This window comes from Bactrocera tryoni, unplaced genomic scaffold, assembly GCF_016617805.1.
Source record: "Bactrocera tryoni isolate S06 unplaced genomic scaffold, CSIRO_BtryS06_freeze2 scaffold_25, whole genome shotgun sequence".
Classification (NCBI taxonomy): domain Eukaryota; kingdom Metazoa; phylum Arthropoda; class Insecta; order Diptera; family Tephritidae; genus Bactrocera; species Bactrocera tryoni.
This window is the reverse complement of record NW_024395977.1, coordinates 14,062,434-14,083,629: the sequence shown is the minus strand read 5'-3', so window position 1 is coordinate 14,083,629 and position 21,196 is coordinate 14,062,434. Positions and strand designations below refer to the sequence as shown.

General features: G+C 35.3%; 1 protein-coding gene across 1 annotated transcript; it reads left to right on the top strand.

Moving 5' to 3' along the window:
- Positions 1-6,796: 6,796 nt before the first annotated feature.
- LOC120780566 (protein distal antenna-related) lies at positions 6,797-8,317 on the top strand. Its single transcript, XM_040112824.1, has one exon. It carries the CDS (start codon positions 7,005-7,007, stop codon positions 8,220-8,222), a length of 1,218 nt encoding a protein of 405 aa, XP_039968758.1. The 5' UTR covers positions 6,797-7,004; the 3' UTR covers positions 8,223-8,317.
- The last annotated feature ends 12,879 nt before the right edge of the window (positions 8,318-21,196 follow it).

The window sequence follows — 21,196 nt, the reverse complement described above, 5'->3', positions numbered from 1 at the left end:
CTTTTGATCGGCTGAGTGGTGAAAAAAAAACGATTATGGTGTGTGTGTAGTGTGGTTTGTTTGTTGCGTGGGGTTGCGTGTATGATAAAGTAGGTTGTGTGCTGACTGTTGTGTTGTGTGATGAGGGTGAGTTGTGTGATGAATGTTGCGTTGTGTGCTGAATGTGGTGTGGTGAATGTTGTGTTGTGTTGAGGGGCGGGATGCCATGAAGTCGCATAAACAGATGCACTAATCTAAATAGCTGTAAAATATCAATGCGTTGGTATCTGAAAAATGCAATAAAAATAAAATACATATTTACACATGTGTATGTACACTAAGCATACACACATATACATATATATGTACCTAGTTAAGAGATTAGAATTAAGAAATGTATTGACGAAACAAATTTAAATAAAGAATTTCAGAGTCAAACGTGAACTCTCACAGTACGGATTAAAAAGAAGTGTTTTTTCTGTACACAGATTGACTACAGTATTTACTCGTACATTGGAATGATGGCCGCAATTTGCCCGCATTGTGATCCGGCTAACTTTCAAGGTGAAACGCCCGGGATGTGTTGTGCTAATGGCAAACTGAGATTGCCAGCAATTGAAACTCCACCCGAATCTTTGTATTCATTAATATTTTGGACATCTCAAACGTCGCAGATATTTTTGAGTAATTTTCAACAATATAAATCGACATTTCAAATGACATCTTTTTGTGTCACAGAAAATATTATACTCTTGCAACCTGTTGCTATTGGCAATGAAAAAGTTGTGGCAAAATTTGATTGAAGCTACAATTTTAACTGATAAATCAAAAAGAGAAGTTTTGTGATACCGCATATCTCTATGAATCCGACTGATATCTATGCCATTTTTATTCAAACGATTACAATTAAGTTTCAAAATAGCTAGCAATTAATAAAATATTTTTTTGTTTGAATAAATGAAATTGATTTGATTGATTATTTGATTTTGTACTTAACGAAGCACGTACCGGGCCACTAGTACATATATGTATATATATACTACATATATACATATATATATACATATATATAACGGGTTTTTCAATAAGAGCGATACAAAAGTTTTTTAAATAAATCAAAAACGATTTGGATGTAAATGAAATTCCTTATTCCTGCAAAAGTACATTCGATGCCGTTATGCACGGTACTCGATTTCTTTTACATGGCCACCACGGGCACGTTTCCAGAAGTCTAGACACTGAACCCGACGATTTTCATTTATAAATCGCCCAACACTGCTGCAATTTCAGTTGTCTTTCAAGAAATCAAGTAAACCAACCGTCGCAGATGGATCACTCTTCACAACGATAATACAAACTCTCTTGAAACAACTGCATTTTTGAGTACTCAAAATATCAATTTGGTAAGTCATCCTCGATGTAGTCCTCACTTGGGATCGAATGACATCTTTTTTTTCGTACGTAAAAGATAAACAATAGGTCGACGTTTTTCGACAAAGGGGCGGTTGGTGCGGTCAGAACGCATGTTTTGGAGATGCCTCAAAACAGTGCTTCTACAATTTGTTCAAACGAATGCAAAAGTATGTATATACATATATCTTAATGAACACTATTTCGAAAAACAATAGGCGATTTCCGATGATTAATTTTTTTTTTCTCTAATCCCGAAATAAAAAAGGTAACTTACGTACATTTTTTGAGTTGTTCTTTAAAATTCCACATACTTATAAACAAAACTGTGCAAGGTATATATTTTTTATTTTCGCAACATATGTTTAAAATACGTTGGTGTACAAATAATTGGGACAAATCTGTGTCCAGGAAAATTCATTTAAAGGTTCCAATGACTTGAAAATGGAATTGAATGATGTAGTTACAAGTACTATAGCTTGGAGACAACTGCAAAGAGTTAGTTTAAGTTGAATATACAGGAAAGACCTAAATTAACCAGTTGGCGAACTAAAAGCCAAAATTCATGAAACGTGTTTTTGGCGGATGAAACAAATATACTACACTTATTGAATTTGACGTAAGGCATTATGTTAGGTGTCGTGAAAGAAAATACTTTAACTTTCGATTATAGTATGAGGTTGCATTATACGGATAAGGGAAAGAGAGTATGTAGTAGACTATTTAAACATTCTCAGAATGTTGTTCCCACAATGTAGGATTTAAAAAATAATTCAATTCCATTTTTAAGTTATAAGAAGTTTGAAAAGCATTTTCTGGGCGTAGCGTAACAACATTTAGTTGAAACGGGTTAAGTTTTTGCCTTTTGTACCCTTAGTTTCAGGGGTATCACGTCGTGAAAAGTATTAGCTACGTTTTTGGAGTAGTTCATAATTTTAGCTATTCCCTGATACTTTTCTCTTTTTTGAATATTTTTACCATTATGCCACTCAATAGGCATTTCGGCCAATATTTTATTTTTCTTCCTATCATTTTCAAATAACAAGCTCAAGATTACTGTTTATTTATTTATCATTAATACTATATATTATATATTATCATACATTAAAACTCAAATTTATTTCGATGCATTACTTTTAACCCTTTTAAAATGCTGTCAATTTAAACAATTGCATTTACGTTAACATTCCAAAAATAATTGACGCAAAACGAATTAAAAACAGAGTATTTTTAGCATCGTTGCATAGCGACTAGTGTTTAAAAACTACAAGGTCTGTCGCAAAAGAAACAGAACTTTTTAAATATAACTGTTTCTGGTGGCGCCACCTATTGGTGGGTATATGAAATAAAGAGTTTGATCTCTTGTTGACATTTGGTAAAAATTTTAAGACATTTGGATAACTACATACAATTGATGTTATCGATCAAAAAGTGACAGCAGCTTTTGGTCATCGGCCGTAAAATGCAAAGAGCAAAAATTAAATTTTGTTTTAAATTTGGGAAAACGTTTACTGAAACATTTCAAATGATGAAAAAAGTTTATGATGATCAGTGCCTATCCCGTAGTAATGTGCATGAGTGGTTTAAGCGATTCCAAGAAGGTCGTGAGGACCAAAGCCATCACCGAAAAAAAGTCGTCTTCAGAAGTCAAAAATAAAGACAATGTTGATTTGTTTTTACGATTCCGAGGGTATTGTACACCGAGAGTTCGTCCCACCTGGCCAAACGATTAATGCCGTGTTTTATCTTGGTGTTATGAAGCGTCTTTTGTCACGCATTCGTCGTGCTCGACCACAATACCGTGAGGCAGGGTCCTAGCGCCTGTTGCACAATAATGCGCCGTGTCATCCGTACACATGTCACTGATTTTTTGACAAAAAACTCCATATTAACCATTAATCACTCACCCTACTTACCTGATCTGGCTCCCTGCAATTTTTACCTATTTGGAAAACTTTATTTGCCCATGAAAGGACACTGGTTTCAGAACATTTCAGCTATCCAAAAGGCGACGACCGATATTCTCAAGAGCATTCCGAAAAATGACCTTAAACACTAATTTGAAATGCTAATTGACCGGGCTAAACGCTGTATCGAAGCATAAGGAAACTACCTTGTATGTTGATTAGAGTTTTTTAGCTTTGAAATAAGGATAAGGTTGTTCCGATTATGGAGCTTGTACGATATTTAAATGAAGAGACATGACTCGGATTCTTCCGAAAATAAAAACAGCTTTGGAACCATATCAAATTTTTAAACGCTTTGTTCGACAGGTTTTATATTGTAATTTTATAAAATAATTTGCAAGAAACGAAACTGAGAGTTGCGAATCTTTTTAGTGGTCGTATACAACCGAAATTAGCTTGTCCTTATTTGTGAACAGTTGAACTAAACTTCCAAATTCGTGATTAAAAAAAAATAGTTTAATCCCACACAAATTAAATTTTAATCCCAGGTACAGGATGCAAAACAAAAAAATAATAAGTAAGGAAGGGCATAAAGTCACTACGAAGTTCGAAAATATTTATATTAGGTATATGGAAGTATTGACCTAATTCAGCCTATTTTTGTGTCTATTTTTCATTCATAATCCTTTCCGAATTTCAGTTGTACTACATATCTCACACATTGCCCGATATTTTCGATAAAAAAAGAACTAGCACTGTAGTCGATGCAATCGGTACCTAAGGGCTAAATTTGAGTTCTGTATTTTAATTTACGGCTTAGTTAAGACATTTTATACGTTTTAGATTAATGTCCTTACTTTCTTTGTCATGTTTCATCAAGATATCTTATTTTTACTCAAGTTGCAGCATGCGTGGACAGATGTACGGATGAACAGACAGACAGACAGTCACCCGGATTTCAACACGTCTCATCATCCTGGTCATTTATATACGTACTATATGTACATATGACCCTATACATCTTCATTAGTTTTGGCTGATACATACTACCGTTAGGTGATTAAAACTATTATTTTCTGTAGCAATATGTTGCAAGACTACACAAATTTTAATCCCCAGCATAAGTAATATGCCATATTTCGTATAAAAGTGTTCATTTGTAAAAGCTTCAAGTAAAAAACATGGTGTTTCCTCTTCATATAAGATTCAATTTTTCTGCATAAATAATTTTAGAATATTTTTGTTTGTGGATCCCGGGAAGAATTTAGTATACCGTCCCAGGATTTCAAGGATAAAAAGGATATGGTCGGATAGAGGAGATTATCCTGATCAAGGATATATATAGTTATAGCCGCAGGAAGCTTATAGTTTTCGAGATATTCGCGTTTAAAGTTGAAAATTTGCAATATTTTAATTACATATTTTCGATATATAAAATTAATTTTGCACTTATATTTTTCACTTTTATATCCACTAACACTTCACTAATTCATTTGTACACATTTATTTTATATAATATAGTGCAAAAATAGCTTTTAATATACATTTAAATTATTGTTATATTATGATTATTTAAGAATAACAAATGAATTACAAACTGTCAAATAATCAGTGTTACCTTATCGACATCATTTGTAATAAAGTGAACAGATTATACCCCAAATACGAGAATCAACAACCTATCAAAAAAATAACCCTGATCGGTCAAACACCGGGGTGTATCAAATCTTTTTCGCGTAGAACTCCTTTTTGCGAAAAAAATCTGATACACTTCGGTGTTTGACCGATCAGGGTTATTTTTTTGATAGGTTGTTGATTCTCGTATTTGGGGTATAATCTGTTCACTTTATTACAAATGATGTCGATAAGGTAACACTGATTATTTGACAGTTTGTAATTCAATTGTTATTCTTAAATAATCATAATTCAACGATAATTTATTTGTATATTAATAGCTATTTTGCACTATATTATATAAAATAAATGTGTACAAATGAATTAGTGAAGTGTTAGTGGATATAAAAGTGAAAAATATAAGTGCAAAATTAATTTTATATATCGAAAATACGTAATTAAAATATTGCAGATTTTCAACTTTAAACGCGTATATCTCGAAAACTATAAGCTTCCTGCGGCTATAACTATATTTATCATTGATCAGGATAAAGTCGACCCCAGATCCCTTTATATTATAATATTTTAATTATACTGCTATGAAAAAGTGGTAAGTTGAAATCCTCTTCTAGAAATATGTGATTAAAATGCATACACAGTAGCAGAAATGAAGCAAACTACAAATTTACGCTTTACTCAGTGGTGTATTACACATAGCGCCAAAAACGCGTGTAGTGTTCATAAGTTTTATATGAACTTAAAATATACATAGGGTCGGGTTTAGTATCGCGCCGGTTAATTTTGGTTCACTGTACCTAAACGAAAGAACCAAATTGAAAATTTTAAACACGCATGTATGCTTAAATTATCGAACTTTATTTTAAAACATATTTTATAAAAATCGGTTCACAAATTTTTCCACAAATTCACTTTAAAAAATGCTATTTTTTGCCGATTTCTAAATATATGCTAGTGTATCTTCATCTGCTGTGCATTGTACCAAGCCAATTATGGATACATTTTCACGCACATATATTACTTATGAATTATAAAAACCACTAGTAATGTTTTTAATTACTTTTGATGGTTAATTTCTTTGTAAATCTTTAAATAAAATACACCTTCTTCTGCATTAAGTTCAATAATGCGAAAAACCAAAATGACTGCCTAATTTGAACTGTCAAATTACCGAGAAAGCACGAACAAAAGGGAATAAATTAAACCCACTTAGCAGTAAATGTATGAAGTGAACGCGAAAAGGTGTTCAATGCTAAAATACTGTGGATGGCTTGCCGGTGTTGGACCGGCCAGAGTTATTTTTTAAAGAGCGGCCGAAGGCCGCCAATGCAGAAATGAATGAAATGCTAAAATACTGACTTATAGTTTTAAAGATATTTGCATTTAAAGTTAAAAAATTGGCAACTTTTACATTGATAATTTGTATATTGTGAATAACTTTTTCACTTATATTATGCACTTTTCACTTACTAATACTTCAATATAACGTTTCTGTTTATTAATATTAAAAGTACTTACAAAAATGTTGGCTGGGTTGCATTGTTTTCAGTTTGCATGGAAGAATGAGCAAAAACACTGATTTTTGGTAATTTTCAAAGGACTCCCTACAGGTCTATAGGGGCTCTAGGGGGTCGAGGGTGGGTTTATTAAAAAGTTCTACCCTTCCTCTTTCCAATAAGGGGGGCGGGGGTTGGCTACCCCCCTTCTATAAACGATACTTAACCGGCGCGATACTAAATATTTCCCTATACATAAACCACTGTGCGCGAAATCGTGAAGGAAAAAAACAAAGAAATATTTTCGTAAACGTCAAATTATTATCATCGAAATACTAGCATTGTTTGTCACTTTTGGGAAAATTCTAAACGCGGAAGCACATAAGTAGACTTTTTGTTTTCGACTTTAATGTCTGTAGTTCTGCTCAAATATTTCTGATACTACTGAAAAATATTTAAAATATAATCTTCTCCATCCAAGCTCCTACTTCTAGAAGATTATGTGTTCTTTTCTAATACTGATCTAATTTCTTGATCGTTATATTTTAAAAATTATCTGAGCGCAACATCGAGTACGACTATGGATCCACCTACGTTTCAACAATTAAATATTCGCATGAGTACACATGGTAAGCGGCCATTGCGCAATCTAACACCTAACGACAAAATTCGGGCTATTCAACGTATTCATCAAGGGGAGACCAAAGCCTCTGTTTCAAGGGACATTGGAGTGCCAGAGTCAACACTTCGAGGCTGGTGTAAAAATGAACATAAGCTTCGTTTTATGTGTAGCCAGATGAATGAAAAAAATGAAATCGAGGTAATTCCGATTTACAAACTAGACAATTTTCAACCAGCTGCGAAAAGATATAAATTGGATGGAAGGGATTCTTTTAACTCGGCCATTAATATTGAGAATTTGATCGAATTCAAAGGAAAGTCCAATTTGAAGAATATCCACTTTGATATCAACGATAACAACTATGAAAACGCGTTACTTGAAGAAACCTTAAGCGATTTTCTAAGAAATAAGTCTTTGCCAGATTCGAACGAAATTATGAAGCAAAAGTTGGTGATTAAAAGCAATAAAATTTCACCTGGCTTGTGTTCAATAGGCCAGACTTTATCATCCATTAGTACATCAATGAATTACAAAGAATATCATTTTAGTCCTTACAATTTAAATTATTATTCAAAGTTAAACTCTAGTGTTATGTCAGCGAAATCTAGTGTAGTTAGTTCCAGTTTTGAACGTAGCAAACCAAAACACCAACATGCTATTAATAAAAATATTGACAAATCGGCTTTTACAGAGCCTTTTAATGAAGATAATGAATCAATTACATACAACAAGTGGTTCAACAAAGCAAGTACTCACAATACGGAATGGAACGATTATAATATATTAGGTATTGCCAATAGAGACGGCATAAATTATGATGGAAACATTGTTGATCACAATAATAGTAACCAGTGCAGCAATGAATCGAGATTACTTCAGTGGTGTAAAGTTTTCAACGCAAGTTTGAATTTTTTGACCTTAGCAGCCACTGCTGCTACACTACAACCAAAGCCAGTTTATGTGCATGGAAGTGGTGATTCAAAAAATTTTACATCTCGAACAGACATGACAGAGTGCATTTTCGAAGCAAAAAACAACATTCAGAGCTACAATGAAAGTGAACCAGAAGATCTATCCAAAAAGGTTTCAAAAACTTCTATGCCCATTACAAGTCAGTCACACAGCTCCATTTCTTCTTTCAAAGAGTTTCAGGTCGTAAACAAGGAATTGCAATAAGTGAATATATATATACATATATATAATTAAAAATGAGCTAATTTGACAAGTACTATTTTGCAGAATTTATATTACTATAACTATGTTCCTTAACTTTGCTTCTGCTTTAAAATGTGTTATTTATTGTTTAATAAAGACATTGTTCCCTTAAATAAAACGATACAACATATTAAAATTTTAAAACATATATTATTTTTTACAATTTTGTACATATGTAAAATATGTAATCCTATACACATTTAATACATTGCTATACATGAAGGAAGGTAGTTTAACATGACAATATTTACAAATACATTCAAGTTAGCTACTAGACCTTCATTCCTAGATACCAGACATTCATCATCGATTTCTAATAATCATAAAAAATAATACTCCGGCGAACATAGCCGGCATTCCAAATTCTATAATCTCAATTTGTCAAAATAACTAAGAAAAAAATTTATTTTATTACCATCGATTTCTTTGCACTTTTTTTATTAAAACATTACTTCAGAAGTTAATTCCGCGGTAAAAGTCCTGACCCAATGCTGGCAGGCCTTACTTGCTTTCCTTGGCATACTTTGAATGGTATTTGTATGAGCACATGAGCGCTTTGAACGCTGTCAAATCAATCAACTGATTCGTAAGTTAAAGAAAAGAAAGCGATCTTGACTAAAAGCAGCGTAAATATCTTAAGATTTTTATTTCAATAATAACAAGTAAGGAAGGGCTAAGTTCGGGTGTCACCGAACATTTTATACTCTCGCATGATAAAGTGATAATCGAGATTTCATTATCCGTCATTTACATATTTTTCAAATACAGTATTTGTGTAAAGTTTTATTCCGCTATCATCATTGGTTCTTAATGTATATATTATACAGAGAAGGCATCAGATGGAATTGAAAATAGCGTTATATTGGAAGAAGGCGTGGTTGTGAACCAATTTTACCCATATTTTGTACATGTCATCAGGGTGTTAAGAAAATATTATATTCCGAACTTTATTGAAATCGGTATAGTAGTTCCTGAGATATGGTTTTTGGTCCATAAGTGGGCGACGCCACGCCCATTTTTAAATTTTGAAAAAAAGCCTGGGTGCAGCTTCCTTCTGCCATTTTTTCCGTAAAATTTAGTGTTTCTGACGTTTTTTGTTAGTCGATTTCAACATAACCTTTGTATGTGAGGTGGGCGTGGTTATTATCCGATTTCTTCCGTTGTTGAACTGTATATGGAAATGCCTGAAGGAAACGACTCTATAGAGTTTGGTTGACATAGCTGCAGTAGTTTCCGAGATATGTACAATAAACCTAATAGGGGGCGGGGCCACGCCCACTTTTCCAAAAAAAATTACGTCCTAATATGCCCCTCCCTAATGTGATACTTTGTGTCAAATTTCACTTTAATATCTTTATTTATGGCTTAGTTATGACACTTTATAGGTTTTCGGTTTTCGCCATTTTGTGGGCGTGGCAGTAAGCCGATTTTGCCCACCTTCGAACTTAGCCTTCTTATGGAGCCAAGAAATACGTGTACCAAGTTTCATCATGATATCTCAATTTTGACTCAAGTTACAGCTTGTACGGACGGACGGACGGCCAGACAGACTTTCGGATTTCAACTCTACTCGTCACCCTGATCACTTTGGTATATATGACCCTATATCTGACTCTTTTAGTTTTAGGACTTACAAACAACCGTTATATGAAAAAAACTATAATACTCTCCTTAGCAACTTTGTTGCGAGAGTATAAAAATGTATGAAATAAAACTCGAAAAACGAAAGTTTTGGGTACGCTGTATGTACATTTAGATAGATTGCATAATGGTCTATTTGAAACTGATTTTGTCATTTTGTTCACATTTTATTTATATAGAACTAGCTGACCCCGAAGCCGTTGTCCTGCGTGAAATTATGTGTGTTTGAAATGAAAAGAAAGTTAAATTTAATATTTCATTTTTGTTTTTTTTTTTTCAATGTAACATACCTTGATAAACAACATTTTTTAGTTTCTGTTCCGGTGTACAGAAAATATGGTTTTCCAACTCGTGAGCACGCCACGGCCGTGTGAAAAACATAGCATTTCCAAATTTATGCCTCACACTATGCGACTATCTTTAGGACCTGTTGATTGTCATCTCAAATGCAATTTTCACTGGAAACGAAATAGGTTTGAACTGAAATGGGGAATCATTAAAACTCAAAGGAATTCGTAAGATCAAACATTTTGCCCTTGTATTCGATAGATGCGTCACATTCAGTCGGGTTCCATTATACAGTTTCGGCTAGAAGATTGCGAAGCATAATAACGACAGATCAAACTTTGAGACGCAAATGATACGATAACATACCAAGCCTGTCCAAAGAATTTAGAAATGCCACTGGATAATTCAAGATGATCGATCGATTTGTATGAGCGCAAGTCTCCCGGAATTCGACTTTGAATCTTCCAGTTTAAGTCAACAACATCGGTATTTTTGGCAACTAACATTGCGTGTGCACTTAAGGACTCGTAATTTGGCCAATGTCCGAACATTTGTGATGAATACATCTTTCGTGATTTGATAAAGGGAAAATGGAATTGAAATCGAACCACCGGAAGTATCAACCGAAATTCTACCATTTCCAATTTTTAGCGAAGGCGATGTAAAATGTCTTCGGCAATGTCATTTTTGTTCGTATCCCATAATTGACGCGAATTTGAAGGCTGCTACATATGTCGAAATGATTATCGCGAAAAGTGTGCGAACTTTCATTCCAGTGATTAACGTGTTCCAGCAATTGTAATTGCTGGCTTGCATCTCCAAAACTTGCACACACCGTACCATGCACATTAAGCAATGACTCAAATAAAGTTGAACCGCATACATTAATCAATAGCAACCGAAGGTAGAAGCAATCGTCGTTTTTCGGGTGGATTGTGTAAATTAGTCCTAATGCTTTAGTTGAGAACACATCTGGATGTCAATTTACTGGTTGGCCTTGATTTCTGTGCAACTATTTCTTCGGCGATGCATTCCATGTATAATATCAGGGTATTTCCGAATAGACCAATGTTCTCGCAAATGGATCACTGACGACAGTTGTGAAAAAACTCTTCAATGTTAATTTTGTTGCTGGCGGTGTTTCCACTGGCTGTACTGTATTCTTTGCGTTGAAATACACTCGCGTCTCGCAGTTAAGTTTTGAATGTGAATTAGACAATAATGGTGAATAAGTACGATCCATCTGTTGTCAACTTCGATATTAACTCTTGTATGTTGATTGCTGAATGTTCTGTTATCTGGTGAGCGACGCCGATAGAGTTGATATCTATCATTTTCAGTTTGTGTTTCCGAAAGAAAAGCACGTGGATAGTGTTTCATGCATTTATTGTCAGACATACAAACCGAAAAGTTGAACCATATTGCTTTCCACCACTTCGTATAAAACTGGATCTTTTTCTACATCAGCAGTTTCCACAGAAATGATTTCATCAATTTGATCTGGTCAACATCACTCAACAAAGTACGTCTAGCATGCAACAGCACCACATATACGTTGCTTCAAGACAAAGTCAATCAAACATCGTGACTGTTGTTTGAAAAGCTTGCTGATTGACCGCGATCCATAATTCCGCACGTTTGTTACCGCAGCCTGGAAGTACTTCTTGCCTTGCCTTGTCTTGGGCTGCCATACGTTGATTTCAAAAAGACCGCCGACCGATATTAGCGCGACCTCTTCGTGGCTTTGTCACAAATTTCAATCTGCAATTGACCTCTTTGTGTGAAACACACGTAAAGTTTTCACTGAATAATTTTCAATAATTTTTCTTTTGAATAGCCGGAATAAAAAAGCAAGCGACCGAAATTGAAAGATTCAAATAATTTACAAATCAAAATATTGAAAAACAAAACAAACAAAAATTTAAAAAAATGTGTACTTCTTGGAATTATCCAATTTTCCGACTTTTCTTCATGAAAAGTATAAGGTATTTTTATTTCTAAACCTTCTTTGATCCACAACCTTCTTTGATCCACAACGAACAACCTCTGGAAATTTCATCAAGATTGGTTCAGCCGTTCTCTTAGCGTTACTAACAAACAAACATTCATTCGTTTGTATGGGAAAAAGAAAAGGGCTGATTTTAGGGGTTTTCCGGCAATTATTCGAATTTTTCTTTCCGTAAAAACCATCCTTGAACCTCAACGAACATTTAAAAAAAAATATCAAATTTGGTTCAGTCGTATGAAAGTTATGAGCGTACATACAATTTGGCCATTCATTTTTATACTCTCGCAACAATGTTGCTAAGGAGAGTATTATAGTTTTGTTCACATAACGGTTGATTGTAAGTCCTAAAACTAAAAGAGTCAGATATAGGCTTATATATACCAAAGTGATCAGGGTGACGAGTAGAGTCGAAATCCGGATGTCTGTCTGTCCGTCCGTCCGTCTGTCCGTCCGTCCGTCCGTGCAAGTTGTAACTTGAGTAAAAATTGAGATATCATGATGAAACTTGGTACACGTATTCCTTGGCTCCATAAGAAGGTTAAGTTCGAAGATGGGCAAAATCGGCCCACTGCCACGCCCACAAAATGCCGGAAACCGAAAACCTATAAAGTGTCATAACTAAGCCACAAATAAAGATATTAAAGTGAAATTTGACACAAAGTATCACATTAGGGAGGGGCATATTAGGACGTAATTTTTTTTGGAAAAGTGGGCGTGGCCCCGCCCCCTATTAGGTTTATTGTACATATCTCGGAAACTACTGCAGCTATGTCAACCAAACTCTACAGAGTCGTTTTTTTCAGGCATTTCCATATACAGTTCAAAAATGGAAGAAATCGGATAATAACCACGCCCACCTCCCATACAAAGGTTATGTTGAGAATCACTAAAAGTGCGTTAACCGACTAACACTAAATTTTACGGAAGAAATGGCATAAGGAAGCCGCACCCAGGCTTTTTTTAAAAATTGAAAATGGGCGTGGCGTCGCCCACTTATGGACCAAAAACCATATCTCAGGAACTACTAGACCGATTTCAATGAAATTCGGTATGTAATATTTTCTTAACATCCTGATGACATGTGCGAAATATGGGTGAAATCGGTTCACAACCACGCCTTCTTCCAATATAACGCTATTTTGAATTCCATCTGATGCTTTTTCTGTATAATACGAGTATATACATTAGGAACCAATTATGATAGCGGAATAAAACTTTACAAAAATACGGTATTTGAAAAATATGTAAATGAAGTATAATGAAATCTCGATTATCACTTTATCATGCGAGAGTATAAAATGTTCGGTGACACCCGAACTTAGCCCTTCCTTACTTGTTAATCATTAAATTTTTATATGCAATAAGTAAATAAATAAATGTTTTGATTGTAAATATAAAAAAATACTCTATTTCCATTAAATTTTGAACGGGCCTGTCTGTACTTAACCATTCATGAATTTGTATATCTGTTTGTTCAGAGCGCCAACTGATAATTAAGTGGCATCACTTACAACCTTTTAATCGCTATACATACATTTGTTGGTGACCCCAACGTGATAATGCGTGCTGTTTTGTTGCTCCTTTCGCAGTTCCGTGTACAGATCATCATATCCGGTTATTAATGTTGTTGTTCGTGGTGTTTCTCCTATTTTGCTCTGCAAAAATATACAGTGTGCAAATCACGAACTACAACTGTTAAGGGGGTATTCTCATGTAATCACTCGCATCTACCGGGCATGTCTCGCATTTTTCTCGAATCTTCATTTTCTGAAACTGTCATGGTCCTAAAAAAAAAGTATTCAACCGATTGCTTTAAAATTTACATATGTTCTTCTACTCATTTATAGTTATTGTCCCTACCAGAATTGTTTATTTTCGAAAATATTTTCATATTTTTTTTAAACGATTTTTAACGAAAAAAAATAAGTAGAACTAATGAATAATAATCCTTTCGATTTTTATACTCTCGCAACAATGTTGCTAAGGAGAGTATTATAGTTTTGTTCACATAACGGTTGTTTGTAAGTCCTAAAACTAAAAGAGTCAGATATAGGGTTATATATACCAAAGTGATCAGGGTGACGAGTAGAGTCGAAATCCGGATGTCTGTCTGTCCGAAATCCGGATGTCTGTCTGTCCGTCCGTCTGTCCGTCCGTGCAAGCTGTAACTTGAGTAAAAATTGAGATATCGTCATGAAACCTGGTACACGTATTCCTTGGCTCCATAAGAAGGTTAAGTTCGAAGATGGGCAAAATCGGCCAACTGCCCCGCCCACAAAATGGCGGAAACCGAAAGCCTATAAAGTGTCATAACTAAGCCATAAATAAAGATATTAAAGTGAAATTAGGCACAAAAGATCGCATTAGGGAGGGGCATATTTGGACGTAATATTTTTGGAAAAGTGGGCGTGGCCCCGCCGCCTACTAAGTTTTTTGTACGTATCTCGGAGTCGTTTTCTTCAAGCATTTCCATATACAGTTCAAAAATGGAAGAAATCGAATATTAACCACGCATACAAAGGTTATGTTGAAAATCACTAAAAGTGCGTTAACGGACTAACAAAAAACGACAGAAACACTAAATTTTACGGAAGAAATTGCAGAAGGAAGCTGCACCCAGACTTTTTTGAAAAATTGAAAATGGGTGTGGCCTCGCCCACTTATGGACCAAAAACCATATCTCAGGAACTACTAGACCGATTTCAATGAAATTCGGTATATAATATTTTCTTAACACTCTGATGACATGTACGAAATATAGGTGAAATCGGTTCACAACCACGCCTTCTTCCAATATAACGCTATTTTGAATTCCATCTGATGTCTTCTCTGTATAATATATACATTAGGAACCAATGATGATAGCGGAATAAAACTTTACACAAATACGGTATTTGAAAAATAAGTAAATAACGGATAATGAAATCTCGATTATCACTTTATCATGCGAGAGTATAAAATGTTCGGTGACACCCGAACTTAGCCCTTCCTTACTTGTTTTATTTCAGGCAACATGAACAGCCGTTTTCACCATGACCAGTGAACTACTTTTTTTTGTTGGGGACTACTTTGTTTTAAAAAAATATATATGTATATTAAAAAATGTAAAAAACGAAAAAAAATTTGTTTGTACATTTCAAAATTCAAATAAAAATATATTAAAAAATTTAAATGATTGAATTTTGTTGTCGCATAAAAAAAAATTTCCTAAAAATTGGTAAAATGTATGTGTTCACATGAGAGTACCCCCTTAATTTATTTAAACAGTTTCATTTAAACCGTATTATATTACCGAGCAAGCAGTTACCACGTAACATTCGAGCGGTTTAACAATTTTTAAGAAATATTGTTCCTAAAAAGAAAAAGTGAATCCATTTTACGCAAGTTTAATTCAACACTACTTGGTGTAGGAGAACTTAATTTCATGGATCATGCAGAGCTGTCAGTCAGATCAGAACAGTTCGATCGTATTCAACATCAATTTGATTAACGCAGTCATAACTGGAGGAGAGGACCCTGATGAGCTTAAAACCAGCACTCGCGTTGAATTCGTTGCGACTTTCAACAGAGTTAAGGCAGCATTCAAGAGGGAGCTAAACAAGTTGGATCCTCAAGTAATGTCATCTACTAGAAATCAACCATTACAAGAGCAGCATATTGTGATGAAACAACCAAAGTCTCGTTTGCCGCAGTTGCAGCTACCCTCGTTTGGAGGAGCATGTACGGACTGGCCGAACTTTTTTGGCATGTTTCAAACAATAGTACACTATGACACAGTATTGTCAAACTTTTAAAAATTCTAGCATCTTCGTTCATGCCTAAAGGGAGCTGCACTGAGTGCTATCCAATCACTGCAATGCGTGACGAAAACTACACAATTGCTATGAAATTATTTAGTCAAAGACTCAGTAATCGACGTTTGATTTTACAGGCACACATTCGAGAGCTATTAAATTGTCTTTAGCAGTTTCCGGTATCATAGATTCGGAATTTATTGTTAATTCTAGCGTCAACATTTCAATTCCTTCTGTACATAACAGTGCTTCAGTGCAAATTTAAAATCTGCTGTAAATCCAATCACCGATTATCAGCCAAATTATCCACTTGAAATTAGTGATTGTGATATTTCAGCGACTATCAACTTAGCTGATTCTGTGTTTCAGAAGCCCCAACGTGTGGACCTTCTCATAGGTGCAAGTATATTTTTTGATTTTCTGTTTATTGGTCAAATTTGTTTGTAAAATTATTATATTCTCCAAAAAACTCGTTGTGGATGGATCGTATATGCTGGCCAAAGCACATCGATAAGGCTATTATCGTCCACAACAACAATAACAACCTCACTTGAGTGTGACACAGATCATCAATTTGATCCCATTAGCAAGGCAACAAGAGAGGAACTCGATTGCGAAGGTCACTTCAAGACAAACTGTAGTCGCTTGCTGACAGGCGAATATTCGGTTCACTTAACTCTAAATCCCAGTATTAGCCTTCTTTGTGATTCCAACAAGCAAGCGTTATGGTGGTTTCTAACTCTTGAGAGGCGTCTCGAACGTAATAAGGAAGTAAAATTACAATATGTACATATCTTATATGAAAGAATATCTCGAACTTCAACACATGTCTCCAGGATCGAAGCCAATACCATCGGTACCCAGCACAGACTACAACTAGTTATTCATTGAATAATGCGCTGATGGGAAGTCCAACCATTCAACCAAAGTTAGCCGACACTCTTCTTCATTTTCGTGCAAATCCGGTTGTCCTAACAGGGGACATTTGCGAAATGTATCGGTGCATTCGAGTCATCGCACCTGATAATTACTTGCAGTGCATACTTTGGACGGACGATACGGTTAGCCAATGGAACAAAGTCTGCACCATTTTTGGCTATTCGCACCATTCACAAACTTGCGGTCGATGATGTGGGTTTATACTCCATAATATAACGCGATTTTTAAGTCTTTGACTTAATCACTGGAAACAAACCTCTGAGATGTTAGGAAAAGGAAATTTTAAAATTTGAAAGTGGTGTTCAAATAAACCAGAAGTTCTGTGCTGGATACAGATAAGGAGAAATTAATCAAATTCGATGATGGAAGTGTTTTGACAAAGATGCTTGGACTTCAATGGAATCCCGTTGCTAATATTTTCGTTTACTTCTCGCCAAATCAATAGAAAAATTACTAAGCGTTAAGTTTTGTCGGTTATAGCTCAATTTTATGATCCATTGGGATTAATTGGGCCCGTAGTGTGCAAGGCAAAAATATTCCTTCAGCGACTGTGGGTGGAGAAGATCGATTGGGACGAAAGTCTACCAATGACTTATCAAACAGTGTGGCTTCAACTTTGCAATGAATTTAGTAGTATAGGATATATGACTTTTTCACGATATGTTGGCTTACCAAATTCTAGCTTGGAGTTACATGCATTTTGTGATGCCAGCCTCTCAACTTACGACAGGTGCAGTAGTATATCTTTTAGGCGGACACGCACATTCCACGTTGCTCTGTTCGAAATCAAGGGGTGACCCACTAAAAACGGTCACAGTTCCTAAACTAGAGTTATGTACAGCTCCGCTTCTGGCTGAAGTAATTCAGTCTATATACAATTTACGAATATTTAAGTGTCGGTTCTTTTGCTGGTCGAATTCTACAACGGTTTTGTCATGGGTCAAGGAGGAGTCTACACGTTTTAATATTTTTGTCGCCAATTGCATTACAAGTACACAACATTTAACAAATGGCATGGAGTGGCGGTATGTACCAACACATCTGAACCCTGCAGACATTTGTCAAAAGATGGATCGCCCATAGAGTTATCAAACTCTCCACTTTGGCAATTGTGACCCCCATTTCTGCTTGATTCGGAAATAAATTGGCCAAAAAGCAGTAATCGCGTTGGAAATTTACCTGAACGTCGAAAAAATGCATTACTTTCGTCAACTTCAGTAACTGGCATTTCGTTTGATTGTAAATATATAAACTCCTTTACATTATGCAGCGCATATATGGTTACGTACACATGTTCATCAAAAATTGCCATTCTGGCATTCTCGTTACAACACATATTCAACAAGGAACCTGGTATTTACTTCGCATGGTGCAAAGAGTTATTATTTCTTCTGAATACTAGGATCGTCAAAGGTCTGTGCCAATAAGTACTTCGAGTAAATTGGCGTCCTTGTCACCACTTTTAGATTCATTTGGACTTATTCGAGTCGGACCTCAAGCATTACTTGCTGCAATACGACGACAATATTGGCCCTGGGAGGCCAAAAGGTGTTGAGTCACATAGTAAGCAAGTGTGTGCGATGTTTCAGATTAAGAACTAAGATTTGCGAACAGATTATGGGAAACTTACCAGACCGCCGGGTCCGTCAAAGCCGGCCCTTTCTAATCACCGGAGTTGACTATTGCGGACCGCTCTACTACCGATCTCAAATAAGAAGCAGACCAACGAAATGTTACATAAGTCTCTTCATATGTTTTACTACGAAGGCGGTTTATATAGAAGTCGTAAAGGATCTATCAACTAAATCTTCTCTATCAGCATTGCGTTGTTTCTATTGTACTAGTGGAAAACCAAAGGTTATTTGGTCTGATATCTCGCAAAAAACTTTGTTGGAGCAAGAAATGAAATGGCAGCAACAATTTCTCAAGCAGAACACTTTGAAGCAGTTTATCGGTAGTGTCATGTAATTGACTAGCAGTTTGTTCCTCCTCGGTCTCCTCATTTCGGAGGCGAAATTGATGAACTTAGAACGGGAAACGGTCAGAATTCTAAAATTAAAATTCTGAAGTCGAAATTCCGGAATCAAAATTCTGGGTCGACAAAATTCTGGAAATCGGAATTCCGCAATTCCTTCGCCTTTTTTGGCTGCATTTCAAAATTCTGTTTTTTCATAATTCCGGAATTTACGTTTTCCAGAATTAATTCTGGAAATTTTTCCCCAAAATTTGAGCCAAATCGTGTATCTTATATAAATTTGCTTATATCGGGTGATTTTTTAAGAGCTTGATAACTTTTTTTAAAAAAAAAACGCATAAAATTTGCAAAATCTCATCGGTTCTTTATTTGAAACGTTAGATTGGTTCATGACATTTACTTTTTGAAGATAATTTCATTTAAATGTTGACCGCGGCTGCGTCTTAGGTGGTCCATTCGGAAAGTCCAATTTTGGGCAACTTTTCGAGCATTTCGGCCGGAATAGCCCGAATTTCTTCGGAAATGTTGTCTTCCAAAGCTGGAATAGTTGCTGGCTTATTTCTGTAGACTTTAGACTATTTTTTGTGGGGCTACGTCAAGTCTAAAGTCTACAGAAATAAGCCAGCAACTATTCCAGCTTTGGAAGACAACATTTCCGAAGAAATTCGGGCTATTCCCGGCCGAAATGCTCGGAAAAAGCTGCTCAAAATTGACTTTCCGAATGGACCACCCGCAGACGCAGCCGCGGTCAACATTTAAATGAAATTATCTTCAAAAAGTAAATGTCATGAACCAATCTAACGTTTCAAATAAAGAACCGATGAGATTTTGCAAATTTTATGCGTTTTTTTTTAAAAAAAAGTTATCAAGCTCTTAAAAAATCACCCGATACATACATAATAATATAACATAAACAAAACATAACCTCCAAAATAATTCCAAAATTCAAATATGTTTATCGGAAAGACAAAAAACAACATTATTAACAAATAAAGATCAAGTAGATACTTAATTAATGGATCATGAGAATGTTCATTTCTTTTTTTTCGTATAACATGTTCACAGCCATCGAATTGTGTGACAATACGAACGGTACATTTGTTTTTAATTCGTTCAGAACAAGTCCAGTTAAATGTTTTCTTATTTTTTCGTTCTAAATACATAGAAGAAGTAGCCGTCGACGTTTAACATGTCTTTTCCTTTATTGGTCTTCACCACAGTTATATTTTCCATCATTTCACAAAAAGTGCGCACTTTTTTGTTATCAACAAGCATTTTTATACTCTCGCAACAATGTTGCTAAGGAGAGTATTATAGTTTTGTTCACATAACGGTTGTTTGTAAGTCCTAAAACTAAAAGAGTCAGATATAGGGTTATATATACCAAAGTGATCAGGGTGACGAGTAGAGTCGAAATCCGGATGTCTGTCTGTCCGTCCGTCCGTCTGTCCGTACGTCTGTCCGTCCGTCCGTGCAAGCTGTAACTTGAGTAAAAATTGAGATATCATGATGAAACTTGGTACACGTATTCCTTGGCTCCATAAGAAGGTCAAGTTCGAAGATGGGCAAAATCGGCCCACTGCCACGCCCACAAAATGGCGGAAACCAAAAACCTATAAAGTGTCATAACTAAGCCATAAATAAAGATATTAAAGTGAAATTTGACACAAAGGATCGCATTAGGGAGGGGTATGTTTGCACGTAATTTTATTGGAAAAGTGGGCTCGGCCCCGCCCCCTACTAAGTTTTTTGTACATATCTCGGAAACTACTGTAGCTATACCAAACCACAGAGTCGTTTCCTTCAGGCATTTCCATATACAGTTCAAAAATGGAAGAAATCGGATAATAACCACGCCCATCTCCCATACAAAGGTTATGTTGAAAATCACTAAAAGTGCGTTAACCGACTAACAAAAAACGTCAGAAACACTAAATTTTACGGAAGAAATGGCAGAAGGAAGCTGCACCCAGGCTTTTTTTAAAAATTGAAAATGGGAATGGCGTCGCCCACTTATGGACCAAAAACCATATCTCAGGAACTACTAGACCGATTTCAATGAAATTCGGTATATAATATTTTCTTAACACCCTGATGACATGTACGAAATATGGGTGAAATCGGTTCACAACCACGCCTTCTTCCAATATAACGCTATTTTGAATTCCATCTGATGCCTTTTCTGTATAATACGAGTATATACATTTGGAACCAATTATGATAGCGGAATAAAACTTTACAAAAATACGGTATTTGAAAAATATGTAAATGACGTATAATGAAATCTCGA